Source organism: Vigna unguiculata, chromosome 3 (genome assembly GCF_004118075.2).
Source record: "Vigna unguiculata cultivar IT97K-499-35 chromosome 3, ASM411807v1, whole genome shotgun sequence".
Taxonomy (NCBI): domain Eukaryota; kingdom Viridiplantae; phylum Streptophyta; class Magnoliopsida; order Fabales; family Fabaceae; genus Vigna; species Vigna unguiculata.
The window spans coordinates 31753088-31767573 of record NC_040281.1 but is presented as its reverse complement, the minus strand read 5'-3'; the positions used below and the strand labels follow the sequence as shown (position 1 = coordinate 31767573).

Sequence of the window (14486 nt, the reverse complement as noted above, 5' to 3'; positions counted from 1 at the left end):
GGATTCCAAACCTTGCTTTTCTCTAGAATTGAGAATCTCTCTTAAATGTTCCTCTCCTCTGATTACAAGCAAGATTTTCTCAAAATTGGAGGATCTATAGAGCTCGAATTCAAGGCTTGCTATGAGGCCTGCATGCAAGTCTTTAATAGATATTTGATACACTAAAAAATATATATCTTGAGAATCTCCTTGCAGCGAGCGCTGTTTTCTCTTTCGACCCTTAGGATTTTCCAGTATAAAGTCTTATCAGAAGAATTCAGTTTCATAGAGCTGAATAGGCAGCTGGAAGTCAACAACAAACATCTATTTTCTTCGCGGTCGAATCTACGATCCTCGGCCGTCTTTCCCTTCTAACTATGCGAATGAACCTCAGTGCTTTCAATTGTTTGATTTTTTTCCCGAAAGGAACAATAGAGGAAAAGGCTGCCCAGTCAACGAAATTGACTGAAATACATTATTTATTGGGGGACTATGCCCTCGGGAGAAAGACGTTCTGATTGCCTCTCAATGTAATTCCTCTTCGGGGGATATTTATTTCTTTGAGAAGAATGCAATTTCAATAGAAGAATTTCGCCAGATTCATAATCAACATTAGAGAACCAGATCTTATGGATTATCCCCCTTTCTCTAATAGAATAATAAGGTAAGCTCGTTGAATCCTCAGAACTAAAAAAAAAAGAGTTTGAACTCTCTTCGTCTTCTTCTTTGTCCCAATTTCTAGCTTCCTCTCCTTCATGTGTCCCCCCTTTAAGGCTGATCAATTTCCATCCCCTTTCCTCCTCCTCATCAGAAATGATTGTTATTGGTGTCGTAAGGCGACGCGATCCCGGTGTCTCGTCACTTTGACCCCCCGTTCTCCTCTCTCGTTCTTCATGGCCTCAAAATAAATAGAATCTCTATATTAATAAATGGAAGAGAAAGCATATCAAGCCCAATGTTGGGATGGAAGGCTTCTATTATTGACTTCACCCGTTGTTGTCTCGGGATCTTGAGTCCTTTCCTCTCCTTGATTTGTATTAGTAGGGCGTTCTTCATCTAAAGGCTCTTCATATCATGAAGTTGTCCAAGTCAAACTCTTCTTCTTGCGGGTAAGCTCGTCAGGTGCTGGCGTAAGTAGTAACTCCTACCGTTGCTAAAGCTTTCTAAGGCCTATTATCGTTATTCAAACGATATCACAAAGAATATTTTCGTTCTTCTGGCAAGGGTTTGAAGAGGGGTTTGATAGCTAGGAAAGTAAAGTCAGGGAGGAAGGCGTTATACTATTGGGCAAGTAGCGGTTGTAGTCTCGGCTTTATTGTAGCTTTGGGGATTTTTTAATGCTACTTTAGGATTTAAAAAAAGGCTTCAAGCTCAAGTGCAAGCTGAGTAAACTTGTTCAGCTTTACTGCAAGTCTAAAGAAAGGGAAGGGGCAAAGTCCACTCGCTATTAGCTCGCAACAATCTCTTCACTCGCATAGTAAACTGCGCTCACCCTAGTAAAATCCAGATCTTGTTCCTTTGCGAGCAGAAGTCAGAACGAATACAAAAAATCCTTTCTTTTACGCCTTATTAGTTATGAAAGCGGATCGCTTTGTTTCTAATGAAAAGGAAAGAGAAGGCGACTATAGAGATAGAGTCTTTGCGGGCCGGTAGGGCAAATGAAACATTCTATATTTGTCAGGCTTAAGGTAAAGGGCATGAGAGAAAGTTATTGTTCCCGGGCATATCGATGGGAATAAGAGCAGGCGATAAGTGAGGCAATTCCTTCCGGTAGTGGATGCTGGTGAATCAGAGTCAAAAATCGATCTTTTCGGAAGCGAAGTCGTAACTTATACAGTGAGAAAGGTATGAAGTAACTCGACTTATAAGGATAGGAGCGAACGCCCTTATGGATAAATAGATAGAACTGTTCTTTCTTTGCGGTTACGGTAAGCAAGTCTATTAGTACATAACACTCGGTTTCTAATGAAATGTTGAACAATTTTTATGTAGAAAATATGAATTACTTAAACTGTAAATAGTAAAAAGTAGTAAAAAAAATTGAAAAATTGTTACCTAGAGGTAGAATTTTTTTAATTTCAGAAACTAATCCCATCCGAGTATTTGCCAACCTGTTTGTTATGAACTTTTGCGCAACTTTTATACATAAAATGTCAATTATTTGAATTGTAAATAGTTAGAAATAGTAAAAAGAATTAAAAAAAGTGTTAGGAGGAGATGAAATTTGTCAAATTTAAGAACACAACTCTTATCCTAGTATTGGTCAACTTGTTTCTTGTGAAATTTTTTATAATTTTTATATATAAAATATCAATTATCTAAATTGTAAATAGTAAAAATTATTAAAAAAATTAAAAAAGTGTCACAAAAAGAAGAAGTTTTTCAAATTTCTTAACACCAATAATCCCCTTTGTGTATTAGCCAACAAATTTCTTGTAAAATTTTGAGCAATTTTTATGTAGAAAATATGAATTATTTAAATTGTTCACAGTAAAAAGTAGTAAGAAAACATTGAAATCTTGTTACCTAGAGATTCAATTTTTTAAATTTCAGAAACTAATCCCATCTGAGTATCCGCCAACCTGTTTGTCATGAAATTTTGAGGATTTTTTATACATAAAATATCAATTATTTAAACTGTAAATAGTTAAAAACAACAAAAAGAATTAAAAAAATGTTACCGTGATATGAAATTTGTCGAATTTAAGAGCACAAATCCTATCCTAGTATTGGTCAACAAGTTTCTTGTGAAATTTTTTGCAATTTGTATATATGAAATATCAATTATTTAAATTGTAAATAGTAAAAGTTAGTAAAAAAATTTAAAAAAGTCACAAAAGAAGAAATTTTTCAAATTTCATATCACTAATAATCCCCTTTGAGTATTGTCCAGAGGGTTTCTAATGAAATGTTGAACAATTTTTATGTAGAAAATATGAATTACTTAAACTGTAAATAGTAAAAAGTAGTAAAAAAAATGTAAAAATTGTTACCTAGAGGTAGAATTTTTTTAATTTCAGAAACTAATCCCATCTGAGTATCACCCAACCAGTTTGTTATGAACTTTTGTGCAACTTTTATACATAAAATGTCAATTATTTGAATTGTAAATAGTTAAAAATAGGAAAAAGAATTAAAAAAAGTGTTAGGAGGAGATGAAATTTGTCAAATTTAAGAACACAACTCTTATCCTAGTATTGGTCAATTTGTTTCTTATGAAATTTTTTATACTTTTTATATATAAAATATCAATTATCTAAATTGTAAATAGTAAAAATTATTAAAAAAATTAAAAAAAGTGTCACAAAAAGAAGAAATTTTTCAAATTTCTTAACACCAATAATCCCCTTTGTGTATTGGCCAACAAATTTCTTGTAAAATTTTGAGCAATTTTTATGTACAAAATATGAATTATTTAAATTGTTCATAGTAAAAAGTAGTAAGAAAACATTGAAAACTTATTACCTAGTGACTCAATTTTTTAAATTTCAAAAACTAATCCCATCTGAGTTTCCGGCAACCTGTTTGTCATGAAATTTTGAGGATTTTTTATACATAAAATATCAATTATTTAAATTGTAAATAGTTAAAAACAACAAAAAGAATTAAAAAAATGTTACCGTGATATGGAATTCGTCGAATTTAAGAACACAAATCCTATCCTAGTATTGGTCAACAAGTTTCTTGTGAAATTTTTTGCAATTTGTGTATATAAAATATCAATTATTTAAATTGTAAATAGTAAAAATCAGTAAAAAAATTAAAAAGTCACAAAAGAAGAAAATTTTCAAATTTCATATCACTAATAATCCCCTTTGAGTACTGACCAAAGGGTTTCTGATGAAATGTTGAACAATTTTTATGTAGAAAATATGAATTACTTAAACTGTAAATAGTAAAAAGTAGTAAAAAAAATGTAAAAATTGTTACCTAGAGGTAGAATTTTTTTAATTTCAGAAACTAATCCCATCTGAGTATCACCCAACCAGTTTGTTATGAACTTTTGTGCAACTTTTATACATAAAATGTCAATTATTTGAATTGTAAATAGTTAAAAATAGTAAAAAGAATTAAAAAAAGTGTTAGGAGGAGATGAAATTTGTCAAATTTAAGAACACAACTCTTATCCTAGTATTGGTCAACTTGTTTCTTATAAAATTTTTTATACTTTTTATATATAAAATATCAATTATCTAAATTGTAAATAGTAAAAATTATTAAAAAAATTAAAAAAAGTGTCACAAAAAGAAGAAATTTTTCAAATTTCTTAACACCAATAATCCCCTTTGTGTATTGGCCAACAAATTTCTTGTAAAATTTTGAGCAATTTTTATGTTGAAAATATGAATCATTTAAATTGTAAATAGTAAAATGTAGTAAGAAAAAATTGAAAACTTCTTACCTAGAGATTCAATTTTTTAAATTTCAGAAACTAATCCCATCTGAGTATCCGCCAATCTGTTAGTCATGAAATTTTGAGCATTTTTTATACCTAAAATATCAATTATTTAAATTGTAAATAGTGGAAAACAAGAAAAAAGAATTAAAAAAATGTTACCGTGATATGAAATTTGTCAAATTTAAGAGCACAAATCCTATCCTAGTATTGGTCAACAAGTTTCTTGTGAAATTTTTTGCAATTTGTATATATAAAATATCAATTATTTAAATTGTAAATAGTAAAAATCAGTAAAAAAACTAAAAAAAGTCACAAAAGAAGAAAATTTTCAAATTTCATATCACTAATAATCCCCTTTGAGTATTGACCAAAGGGTTTCTGATGAAATGTTGAACAATTTTTATGTAAAAAATATGAATTATTTAAACTGTAAACAATAAAAAGTAGTAAAAAAATTTAAAAATTGTTACCTAGAGATAGAGTTTTTTTAATTTCAGAAACTAATCCCATCTGAGTATCCGCCAACCTGTTTGTTATGAACTTTTGTGCAATTTTTATACATAAAATGTCAATTATTTGAATTGTAAATGGTTAAAAATAGTAAAAAGAATTAAAAAATTGTTAGGAGGAAATGGAATTTGTCAAATTTAAGAACACAACTCCTATCCTAGTATTTGTCAACTTGTTTCTTGTGAAATTTTTACAATTTTTATGTATAATCATTCAATTATCTAAATTGTAAATAGTAAAAATTATTAAAAAAATTAAAAATGTGTCACAAAATGAAGAAATTTTTCAAATTTCTTAACACCAATAATCCCCTTTGTGTATTGGCCAACAAATTTCTTGTAAAATTTTAAGCAATTTTTATGTTGAAAATATGAATCATTTAAATTGTAAATAGTAAAAAGTAGGAAGAAAAAATTGAAATCTTCTTACCTAGAGATTCAATTTTTTAAATTTCAGAAACTAATCCCATCTGAGTATCCGCCAATCTGTTAGTCATGAAGTTTTGAGCATTTTTTATACCTAAAATATCAACTATTTAAATTGTAAATAATGGAAAACAACAAAAAGAATTAAAAAAATGTTACCGTGATATGGAATTTGTCGAATTTAAGAGCACAAATCCTATCCTAGTATTGGTCAACAAGTTTCTTGTGAAATTTTGTGCAATTTGTATATATAAAATATCAATTATTTAAATTGTAAATAGTAAAAATCAGTAAAAAAATTAAAAAGTCACAAAAGAAGAAAATTTTCAAATTTCATATCACTAATAATCCCCTTTGAGTATTGACCAAAGGGTTTCTGATAAAATGTTGAACAATTTTTATGTAAAAAATATGAATTATTTAAACTGTAAATAATAAAAAGTAGTAAAAAAATTTAAAAATTGTTACCTAGAGATAGAGTTTTTTTAATTTCAGAAACTAATCCCATCTGAGTATCCGCCAACCTGTTTGTTATGAACTTTTGTGCAATTTTTATGCATAAAATGTCAATTATTTGAATCGTAAATAGTTAAAAATAGTAAAAAGAATTAAAAAAATGTTAGGAGGAGATGGAATTTGTCAAATTTAAGAACACAACTCCTATCCTAATATTTGTCAACTTGTTTCTTGTGAAATTTTTACAATTTTTATATATAATCATTCAATTATCTAAATTGTAAATAGTAAAAATTATTAAAAAAATTAAAAATGTTTCACAAAATGAAGAAATTTTTCAAATTTCTTAACACCAATAATCCCCTTTGTGTATTGGCCAACAAATTTCTTGTAAAATTTTAAGCAATTTTTATGTTGAAAATATGAATCATTTAAGTTGTAAATCGTAAAAAGTAATAAGAAAAAATTGAAAACTGCTTGCCTAGAGATTCAATTTTTTAGATTTCAAAAACTAATCCCATATGAGTATCCGCCAACCTGTTTGTCATGAAATTTTGAGCATTTTTTATACCTAAAATATCAATTATTTAAATTGTAAATAGTAAAAACAACAAAAAGAATTAAAAATTTGTTGCCGCGATATGGAATTTGTCGAATTTAAGAGCACAAATCCTATACTAGTATTGGTCAACAAGTTTCTTGTGAAATTTTTTGCAATTTGTGTATATAAAATATCAATTATTTAAATTGTAAATAGTAAAAATCAGTCAAAAAATTAAAAATTCACAAAAGAAGAAAATTTTCAAATTTCATATCACTAATAATCCCCTTTGAGTATTGACCAAATGGTTTCTGATGAAATATTGAACAATTTTTATGTAGAAAATATGAATTATTTAAACTGTAAATAGTAAAAAGTAGTAAAAAAATTTTAAAATTGTTACCTAGAGATAGAGTTTTTTTAATTTCAGAAACTAATCCCATCTGTGTATCCGCCAACATGTTTGTTATGAACTTTTGTGCAATTTTTATACATAAAATGTCAATTATTTGAATTGTAAATGGTTAAAAATAATAAAAAGAATTAAAAAAATGTTAGGGGGAGATGGAATTTGTCAAATTTAAGAACACAACTCCTATCCTAGTATTTGTCAACATGTTTCTTGTGAAATTTTTACAATTTTTATATATAATATATCAATTATCTAAATTGTAAACAGTAAAAATTATTAAAAAAATAAAAAATGTGTCACAAAATGAAGAAATTTTTCAAATTTCTTAACACCAATAATCCCCTTTGTGTATTGGCCAACAAATTTCTTGTAAAATTTTGAGCAATTTTTATGTTGAAAATATGAATCATTTAAATTGTAAACAGTAAAAAGTAGTAAGAAAAAATTGAAAACTTGTTACCTAGAGATTCAATTTTTTAAATTTCAGAAACTAATCCCATTTGAGTGTCCGCCAACCTGTTTGTCATGAAATTTTGAGCAATTTTTTATACCTAAAATATCAATTATTTAAATTGTAAATAGTGAAAAACAACAAAAAGAATTAAAAAAATGTTACCGTTATATGGAATTTGTCGAATTTAAGAGCACAAATCCTATCCTAGTATTAGTCAACAAGTTTCTTGTGAAATTTTTTGCAATTTGTATACATAAAATATCAATTATTTAAATTGTAAAATGTAAAAATCAGTAAAAAAATTAAAAAAAGTGACAAAAGAAGAAATTTTTCAAATTTCATATCACTAATAATCCCCTTTGAGTATTCACCAGAGGGTTTCCTATGAAAGTTTGAGCAATTTTTATGTTGAAAATATGAATTATTTAAATCGTAAATAGTAAAAAGTCGTAAATAATTGAAAAATTGTTACCTAGAGGACAGCATAACACTTCACTTGCACCCTTCTCCCTCTCCTATTTCTCTGCCTTCTCTCTACAAAAAATCTGAATCAAATTCCCTCTGTTGCAGAATCCAAACTTGAGGTCAGTTCAAGATCTCCCCTCTTAGCTACAATTCATTCTTTTCCTCCATGTAAGTTACTCCCAACCTTTACATTCCTCTTTAATTCAAAATTTGTAAAACCCCATTCCTGCTGAGTTAATTTGGGAACCATTCTCATACTTTGAACCTGCATTTCCAGCTCACTAGATTGTACAACTGAAGTGCTCTTGGATATCGAGTCTAGAATTTATGATTGAATTACATGTTATGAATGATATTTCTAATTGTGAAGTGTATCGGTGTTTCTCATTTCAGTTACCTTAGCCTTCTTGTTTGTATTTGCCTGCTTTTGCATATTATCCTTTTGCAATGATCACCTATGGTTGGTGTGAGCAGAGCAGAAACCAGATGGAGATACCCCTCCTGAGTAGGAGTTGGAGCCTTGCAAGGAGTGTCCGCTATAGTTATAGGTTGCTGCTGTACATTTTGGGGTTTGTGTAGTTGAGCATCTTTTCCACCTACTCTTACCTTGTATGTATAGATGTGGCTTTTTGGAGGACTGTAGTAGATTCACATACTATGTGTGTATGACTGTTATTCCTACTACCTGCTATGTATGATCAAGATATAATGTTTTGTTTGATAGTGTGAAAAACTATTAAATGGGATGTTACATTTTTGGTATCAGAGCAGTAGTTCCTTTAGGGCCTGTAGGTGTGAGCTTGCCTAGTTTCTGTTGTGTGTTTCTTATAGTGATTTGGTACAGTTGTGGTGTTTGTTAGATAGACTGATGATTCTCTCTTTGTGTGGTCAGAGCTATGGCACCTAGGCCTCCTCCTCCTCCTATTCCTAACCCGGATAGTTCTCACTTGGTGGGGACAATTGAGGCGATGTTGGCAGCCATGCAGCAGCAGAATGCTAACATGGTGAACCAACACAACTTAGCCTGCAGCAGATGGAGTCTGCTAGACTCGCAGCAGAGGCGACTCAACAAAGGCACCTGGAAGCCTTGCATCAGCTAGGGGAAAATCGATCTGCAGCTGGATCTTCTCAAGCTCCACCACCACGAGTGCAAGAGTGGAGTTTGGAGGATTTTCTTCAGCATCATCCATCCCGCTTCGACGACAAGACCACTCCAGATGAGGCAGATCAGTGGATGCGAGATATGAAGCAGATCTATGATGCCAAAAGGTGCCCAACAGAGAGTAGGCTAGCATATTCTGAGTACCTGTTAGCTGGAGAGGTTGTTCACTGGTGGTCTAGCATGAAGATGATGCTAGAAGACAGTAGGGAGATTGTCACTTGGGAGTTGTTTAAGAAGAAGTTTTATGTTGAGTACTTCCCAAACAGTGTGAGGTACGCCAAAGAAGTGAAGTTCTTATAGCTGATGCAGGGAAGATGTCCGTGTCAAAGTTTGCGAAAAAGTTCAAGCACTTGGGAAGATTCCACACCTTGAGGATTGCTGAGGATTGGCAGTGTAGGAAGTTTGAGAATGGATTGAGAGGCGATCTCAAACTTATGGTGGCCCCGCTCTCTATTAAGGAGTTCACTACTTCCTCAGAGATTGCCCCACTGGCAAGAGTTTAGTGCCAAGACCTCCGACGCAGTCGCAGCCACAACAAACACGGGGAAGTGCTAAGCCCCAAGCAGCTGGCCGAGTATATGCCATGATGGGTACAGAGGCGAACAGAGCAAGTAACCTCATCATTGGATCTTGTGTGATTACCGGTAGGAGCTTATGTGTACTATACAATTCAAGAGCGACACACTCTTTTGTGTCGGAGTCTATAGTGTTGGAGTTGGGTCTTTCGGTGAGGGAACTCCAGTATGACCTGGTGGTGTCCACGCCTGCTTCTGGGTTGGTCAGAACCTCGACCTTTTGTGCTAGATGTCGGATAGAGGTTGAGGGACGCAAATACCGGGTAAACCTTATCTGTTTACCTTTGGAGGGCCTAGACGTGATCTTGGGAATGGATTGGCTATCTGCTAATCACATTCTCATTGATTGCAATAAGAAGAGGGTGTTGTTTCCCAGCTCAGGGGGTGAAGTTATGGTGATGTCCTCACAATAGGTGGATCAAGCCATCAAAGAGGGATCTTGGTTTTTCTTGATTCTAACTCAATTGTCTGTTGAGAATGGACATGGCACCTTGAGACGATAGTGGTGATGGAATTCTTTGATGTTTTCCCTGATGAGGTACCCGGCTTACCCCCTTCCAGGGAAATAGAGTTCTCTATTGATCTGGTGCCTGGAGCAGGGCCAGTATCAATAGCACCTTACAGGATGGCTCCTGCTGAGCTGGCAAAGTTGAAAAAGCAGATTGAGGAACTGCTGGAGAAACAATTCATCAGGCCTAGTGTGTCACCTTGGGGTGCGCCGGTGTTATTGGTCAAGAAAAAGGATGGCAGCTCTAGACTTTGTGTGGATTACCGGCAACTCAACAATCTAACCATCAAGAATAAATATCCTCTGCCAAGGATAGATGACTTGATGGATCAGTTACACGGCGCTACTATGTTTTCAAAAATCAACTTGAGATCAGGATACCATCAGATTAGAGTTAAGTCTGATGATGTGCAGAAGACCGCTTTGAGGTCTAGATATAGGCACTACGAGTATGTAGTGATGCCTTTACGTGTGACCAACACCCCTGCCTTGTTCATGGACTATATGAACAGAATCTTCAGGCCTTTTCTAGACAAGTTCATGGTGGTTTTCATCAACGACATCTTGATATACTCCCGAACTCATGAAGAACATGCAGAGCATCTGAGGGCAGTTCTGAGTATCTTGAGAGAGAATCAGCTCTATGCAAAACTATCAAAATGCGAGTTTTGGATGACCACAGTCCAATTCCTCGGGCATGTGATCTCAACTCAGGGCATATCCGTGGACCCATCCAAAGTTGAGGCTGTTTTAAAATGGGAGCGTCCTAAATCAATGACTGAGATTAGGAGCTTTGTGGGACTGGCAAGATACTACAGGACGTTCATGGAGGGGTTTTCTAAGATCGTGGCACCCTTGATACAGTTGACTCGTAAGGATCAGCCTTTTGCCTGGACAGACCGGTGTGAGAATAGTTTCCAGGAGTTGAAGCAGAAGCTGACCAATGCTCCTGTGTTGGTGATCCCTAATACCAGTAGATCCTTTGAAGTTTACTGTGATGCTTCCCATCAAGGGTTAGGGTGTGTTCTGATGCAAGAAAGGAGAGTGGTTGCCTACGCCTCTAGGCAGCTTAAAAGTCATGAGAAGAACTACCCCACACACGATCTCGAGTTAGCGGCTGTGGTGTTTGCACTGAAAATCTGGAGACATTATTTGTATGGTGCTCAGTTCCAAGTTTTTAGTGACCACAAGAGCCTAAAGTATTTGTTCGACCACAAGGACTTTGACTTCGAACTGTTGTACCACCCGGGGAAAGCGAATGTGGTGGCGGATGCTCTAAGCCTAAAAATAGTTCATGCATCTTATATGATGGCCAGGGAGTTGGATTTGGTGGAACAGTTCAGAGACATGCAGATACAGGTGACTTTAGGAGAGGGTGTCATTAGATGCAAGCAACTAACTGTATCTAGTGATTTCCTCGTCCTGATAAAGGAGAGGCAATTATCTGATCCCAAATTATGGAGAACAGTAGAATTGCTTGGTACAGAGAAAGCCAAGGACTTTGAGATAGGCAGTGATAGGGTGTTAAGATTTAAAGGCAGGGTTTGCATACGTGAGGATTTGGAAGTGAAGGGTATGATTCTTGAAGAGGGGCACAAGAGTCGTTTTAGCATGCACCCAGGCATGACTAAAATGTATCATGATCTAAGAGAATCGTTCTCGTGGGCGGGAATAAAGTCAGACATTGCTCGGTATGTGTCATCCTGTTTGACCTACCAAAAGGCTAAGACAGAACACTAGAGGCCTGGAGGGATGCTACAACAGTTGGAGATTCCAGAGTGGAAGTGGGATAGCATTGCTATGGATTTTGTTACCCATTTACCACGGATGGTGAGGAGCCATGATGCCATATGGGTTATAGTTGACCATCTAACCAAGAGTACCTATTTCCTCGCAGTGAATCCAAGAATGTCCATGATGAAGTAGGCACAATTGTATATTAGTGAGATTGTGAGATTGCATGGAGTGCTGATGAGCATAGTATCAGATAGTGATGAAGGATTATCTTGTTTCTTTTTAAGATTATTGAATATGGTGTGAGTTGATTAAGAAAGCTAAGTGAAATCCCCACTCGACACTAAGATAGCATGCTATCTAGATGTGAAGGTTCCTTACACAAAGCTCAAGAGAAGAAGATGATGGATTGATTCAAAAAGAAAAGGAAATGGAAAGCACATAAACCATAGAAAACCAAGAACAATTAAAGGAGGAAGAAAACATAAAATGGAGAGGAAAGAAATGGTAAAAATGTGAGAAGCACGCCACTACAACGCTAGGCTAGAAGCCATGGCAACGTTGAAGATGAGTGGATGTGTGCCGCCACTTGCTATGCAAGATAAGGCTTAAAAGTATTCACTCCCAAGGGAGGAAACTCTCACAAATGGTTGAGACACAAGAGTGTTTTTACTTCAAAATGTTCAACCCTTTTACATGTCTAGGAGCACCCCTTATATAGAAGACTTTAGGGGCCTCTAAGCAAATAAAAGATACCTAAGGATGTCTCTACAAAAACCTAACCCTAGCTTCTAGAAACTAGGTCAAATAAGGTTACAAAAATGAGAGATAAAAGAGTTAACTATGGTGTGTGCAAGGCTAATTTCGTTCTAGCACAAAAGGAGACAAAGAATGTGTCTCATATGTCTCCAAAAAGTGGCCAAAGTGTGCTAAAAACAAAGGAGACCAAAGGTACATAGGTACACTTGCTTCATGCCTTTTACTTTATGCTTTATGCCTTTGCTTTACTCTCTCTTCCACATCATTTATGCTCCCCAATCACCATGCGCCACCTAGCATTGCTTTCTTACTCCTAATTAACCTACAAAGCAAATAAACATAGATTAGCATGTTGGCTTAAGTCAAGTCAACTATAGTCAACAAGTCAAACCTAGTCAAAGGTCAACAAGTCAACTAAAGTTGATTCAACTAAGTCAACTTAGGGAATCAAAAATAGCAAACACAAATGAAAGGGAACTTCCTTTCTAAACATGCTTAGTCTTCTTAAGCATTTGCCTCCATCCTTGGTTGGGGTCAATCCTTCATCATCCATGATTCACCTCCCGTTTCTGGCAGACGTTGTAGAGTGCCATGGGCAGCAGACTGACTATGAGCTCAGCTTACCACCCCCAGATGGATGGCTAGTCCGAGAGGACAATACAGCCTCTTGAGGACCTTTTATGGACGTGAGTGTTGGATCATCTTGGTGCATGGGACGAGGTCCTGCCTTTGGTGGAGTTTACCTATAATAACAGTTTCCATGCAAGCATTGGCATGGCGCCATAGGAAGCTCTCTATGGCAGGAAATGCAGGACTCCCTTGTGCTAGTACCAAGATGGAGAGTCAGTGGTTGTAGGACCAGAGTTGTTGAGGCAAACTACAGAAAAGGTTAAGTTAATACAAAAAATGATGAAGGCATCTCAGAGCAGACATAAATCCTATGCTGATCAGAGCAGAAGACATTTGGAGTTTGTAGTGGGAGATCATGTTTTCTTGAGGATTACCCCAACCACTGGTGTGGGGAGGGCTATTCGCTCAAGGAAGCTATCTCCTAAGTTCCTCGGTCCATATCAGATCTTGAGGAAGATTAGACCAGTGGCTTATGAGATCGCTTTACCTCCTCAGTTGTCCTACCTTCACTCTGTATTCCATGTCTCTTAGCTCAGAAAATATGTGTCTAATCCCTCTCATGTGCTCGAAGCAGAAGATCTGCAGGTCAGAGCAGATCTCTCAGTGGAGGTTCAACCGGTTAGTCTTGGTGATAGTCAGACAAGACAACGCAAGGGGAAGTTTGTCAGTCTAGTCCAGGTCATCTGGGATAAGAGAACGAGGGATTCCACGTGGGAACTTAAAGAGGAAGTGAAGGAATCGTATCCACACCTATTCTGTGGTGAGTCTTAATTTTCGGGACGAAAATTTTTGTTGTTGGGGAGATTGTGAGAACCAATTTTATTCCCTTAATCTTTCTTCTCTCTGCCACCCACACCACAAGACAGCATAACACTTCACTTGCACCCTTCTCCCTCTCCTCTTTCTCTGCCTTCTCTCTACCAAAAATCTGAATCACTCTCCCTCTGTTGCAGAATCCAAACCTAAGGCCAGTTCAGGATCTCCCCTCTTAGCTACAATTCATCCTTTTCCTCCATGTAAGTTACTCCCAACCTTTACATTTCTCTTTAATTCGAAATTTGTAAAACCCCATTCCTGCTGAGTTAATTTGGGAACCATTCTCATACTTTGAACCTGCATTTCCAGCTCACTAGATTGTACAACTGAAGTGCTCTTGGGTGGGAGGATTCTAGCTAGTTAGAAATATATAGAGGTAAGGGAAGCTAACCTCTCTTCGTAAATTGTATAGAAAATTCGTGGATGAGCTTGAATTACGTGTTTGATTGATGAATTGGTGTTTGAATTACATGATTTGGTGAATAATTTTTTTGTGCTTGAGGAAAACTGGTCCACTACATGTGGGAACATGCTCGTGACCTGGTATTTTCGCCTAGGCGAGTGACGCTCGCCTGTGCGAAAACACCAGGAGACGCACCTCTGATCCTGCACGAAGTCTCGCCTAGGCGAGCTAGAGTCGCCTGAGCGAGAGACGATCTCG

At 35.3% G+C, this 14486-nt stretch overlaps 1 protein-coding gene across 1 annotated transcript; it reads left to right on the top strand.

Annotated features, from left to right (window-relative positions):
• Nucleotides 1–9389: 9389 nt before the first annotated feature.
• On the top strand, nt 9390–9791 carry LOC114175322. Its single transcript, XM_028060102.1, has one exon. It carries the CDS (start codon nt 9390–9392, stop codon nt 9789–9791), a length of 402 nt encoding a protein of 133 aa, XP_027915903.1.
• Nucleotides 9792–14486: the final 4695 nt, after the last annotated feature.

Coding starts and splice junctions, on each gene's coding strand:
- LOC114175322 (XM_028060102.1), top strand. CDS start 9,390: ATGGGTACAGAGGCGAACAGAGCAAGTAACCTCATCATTGGATCTTGT.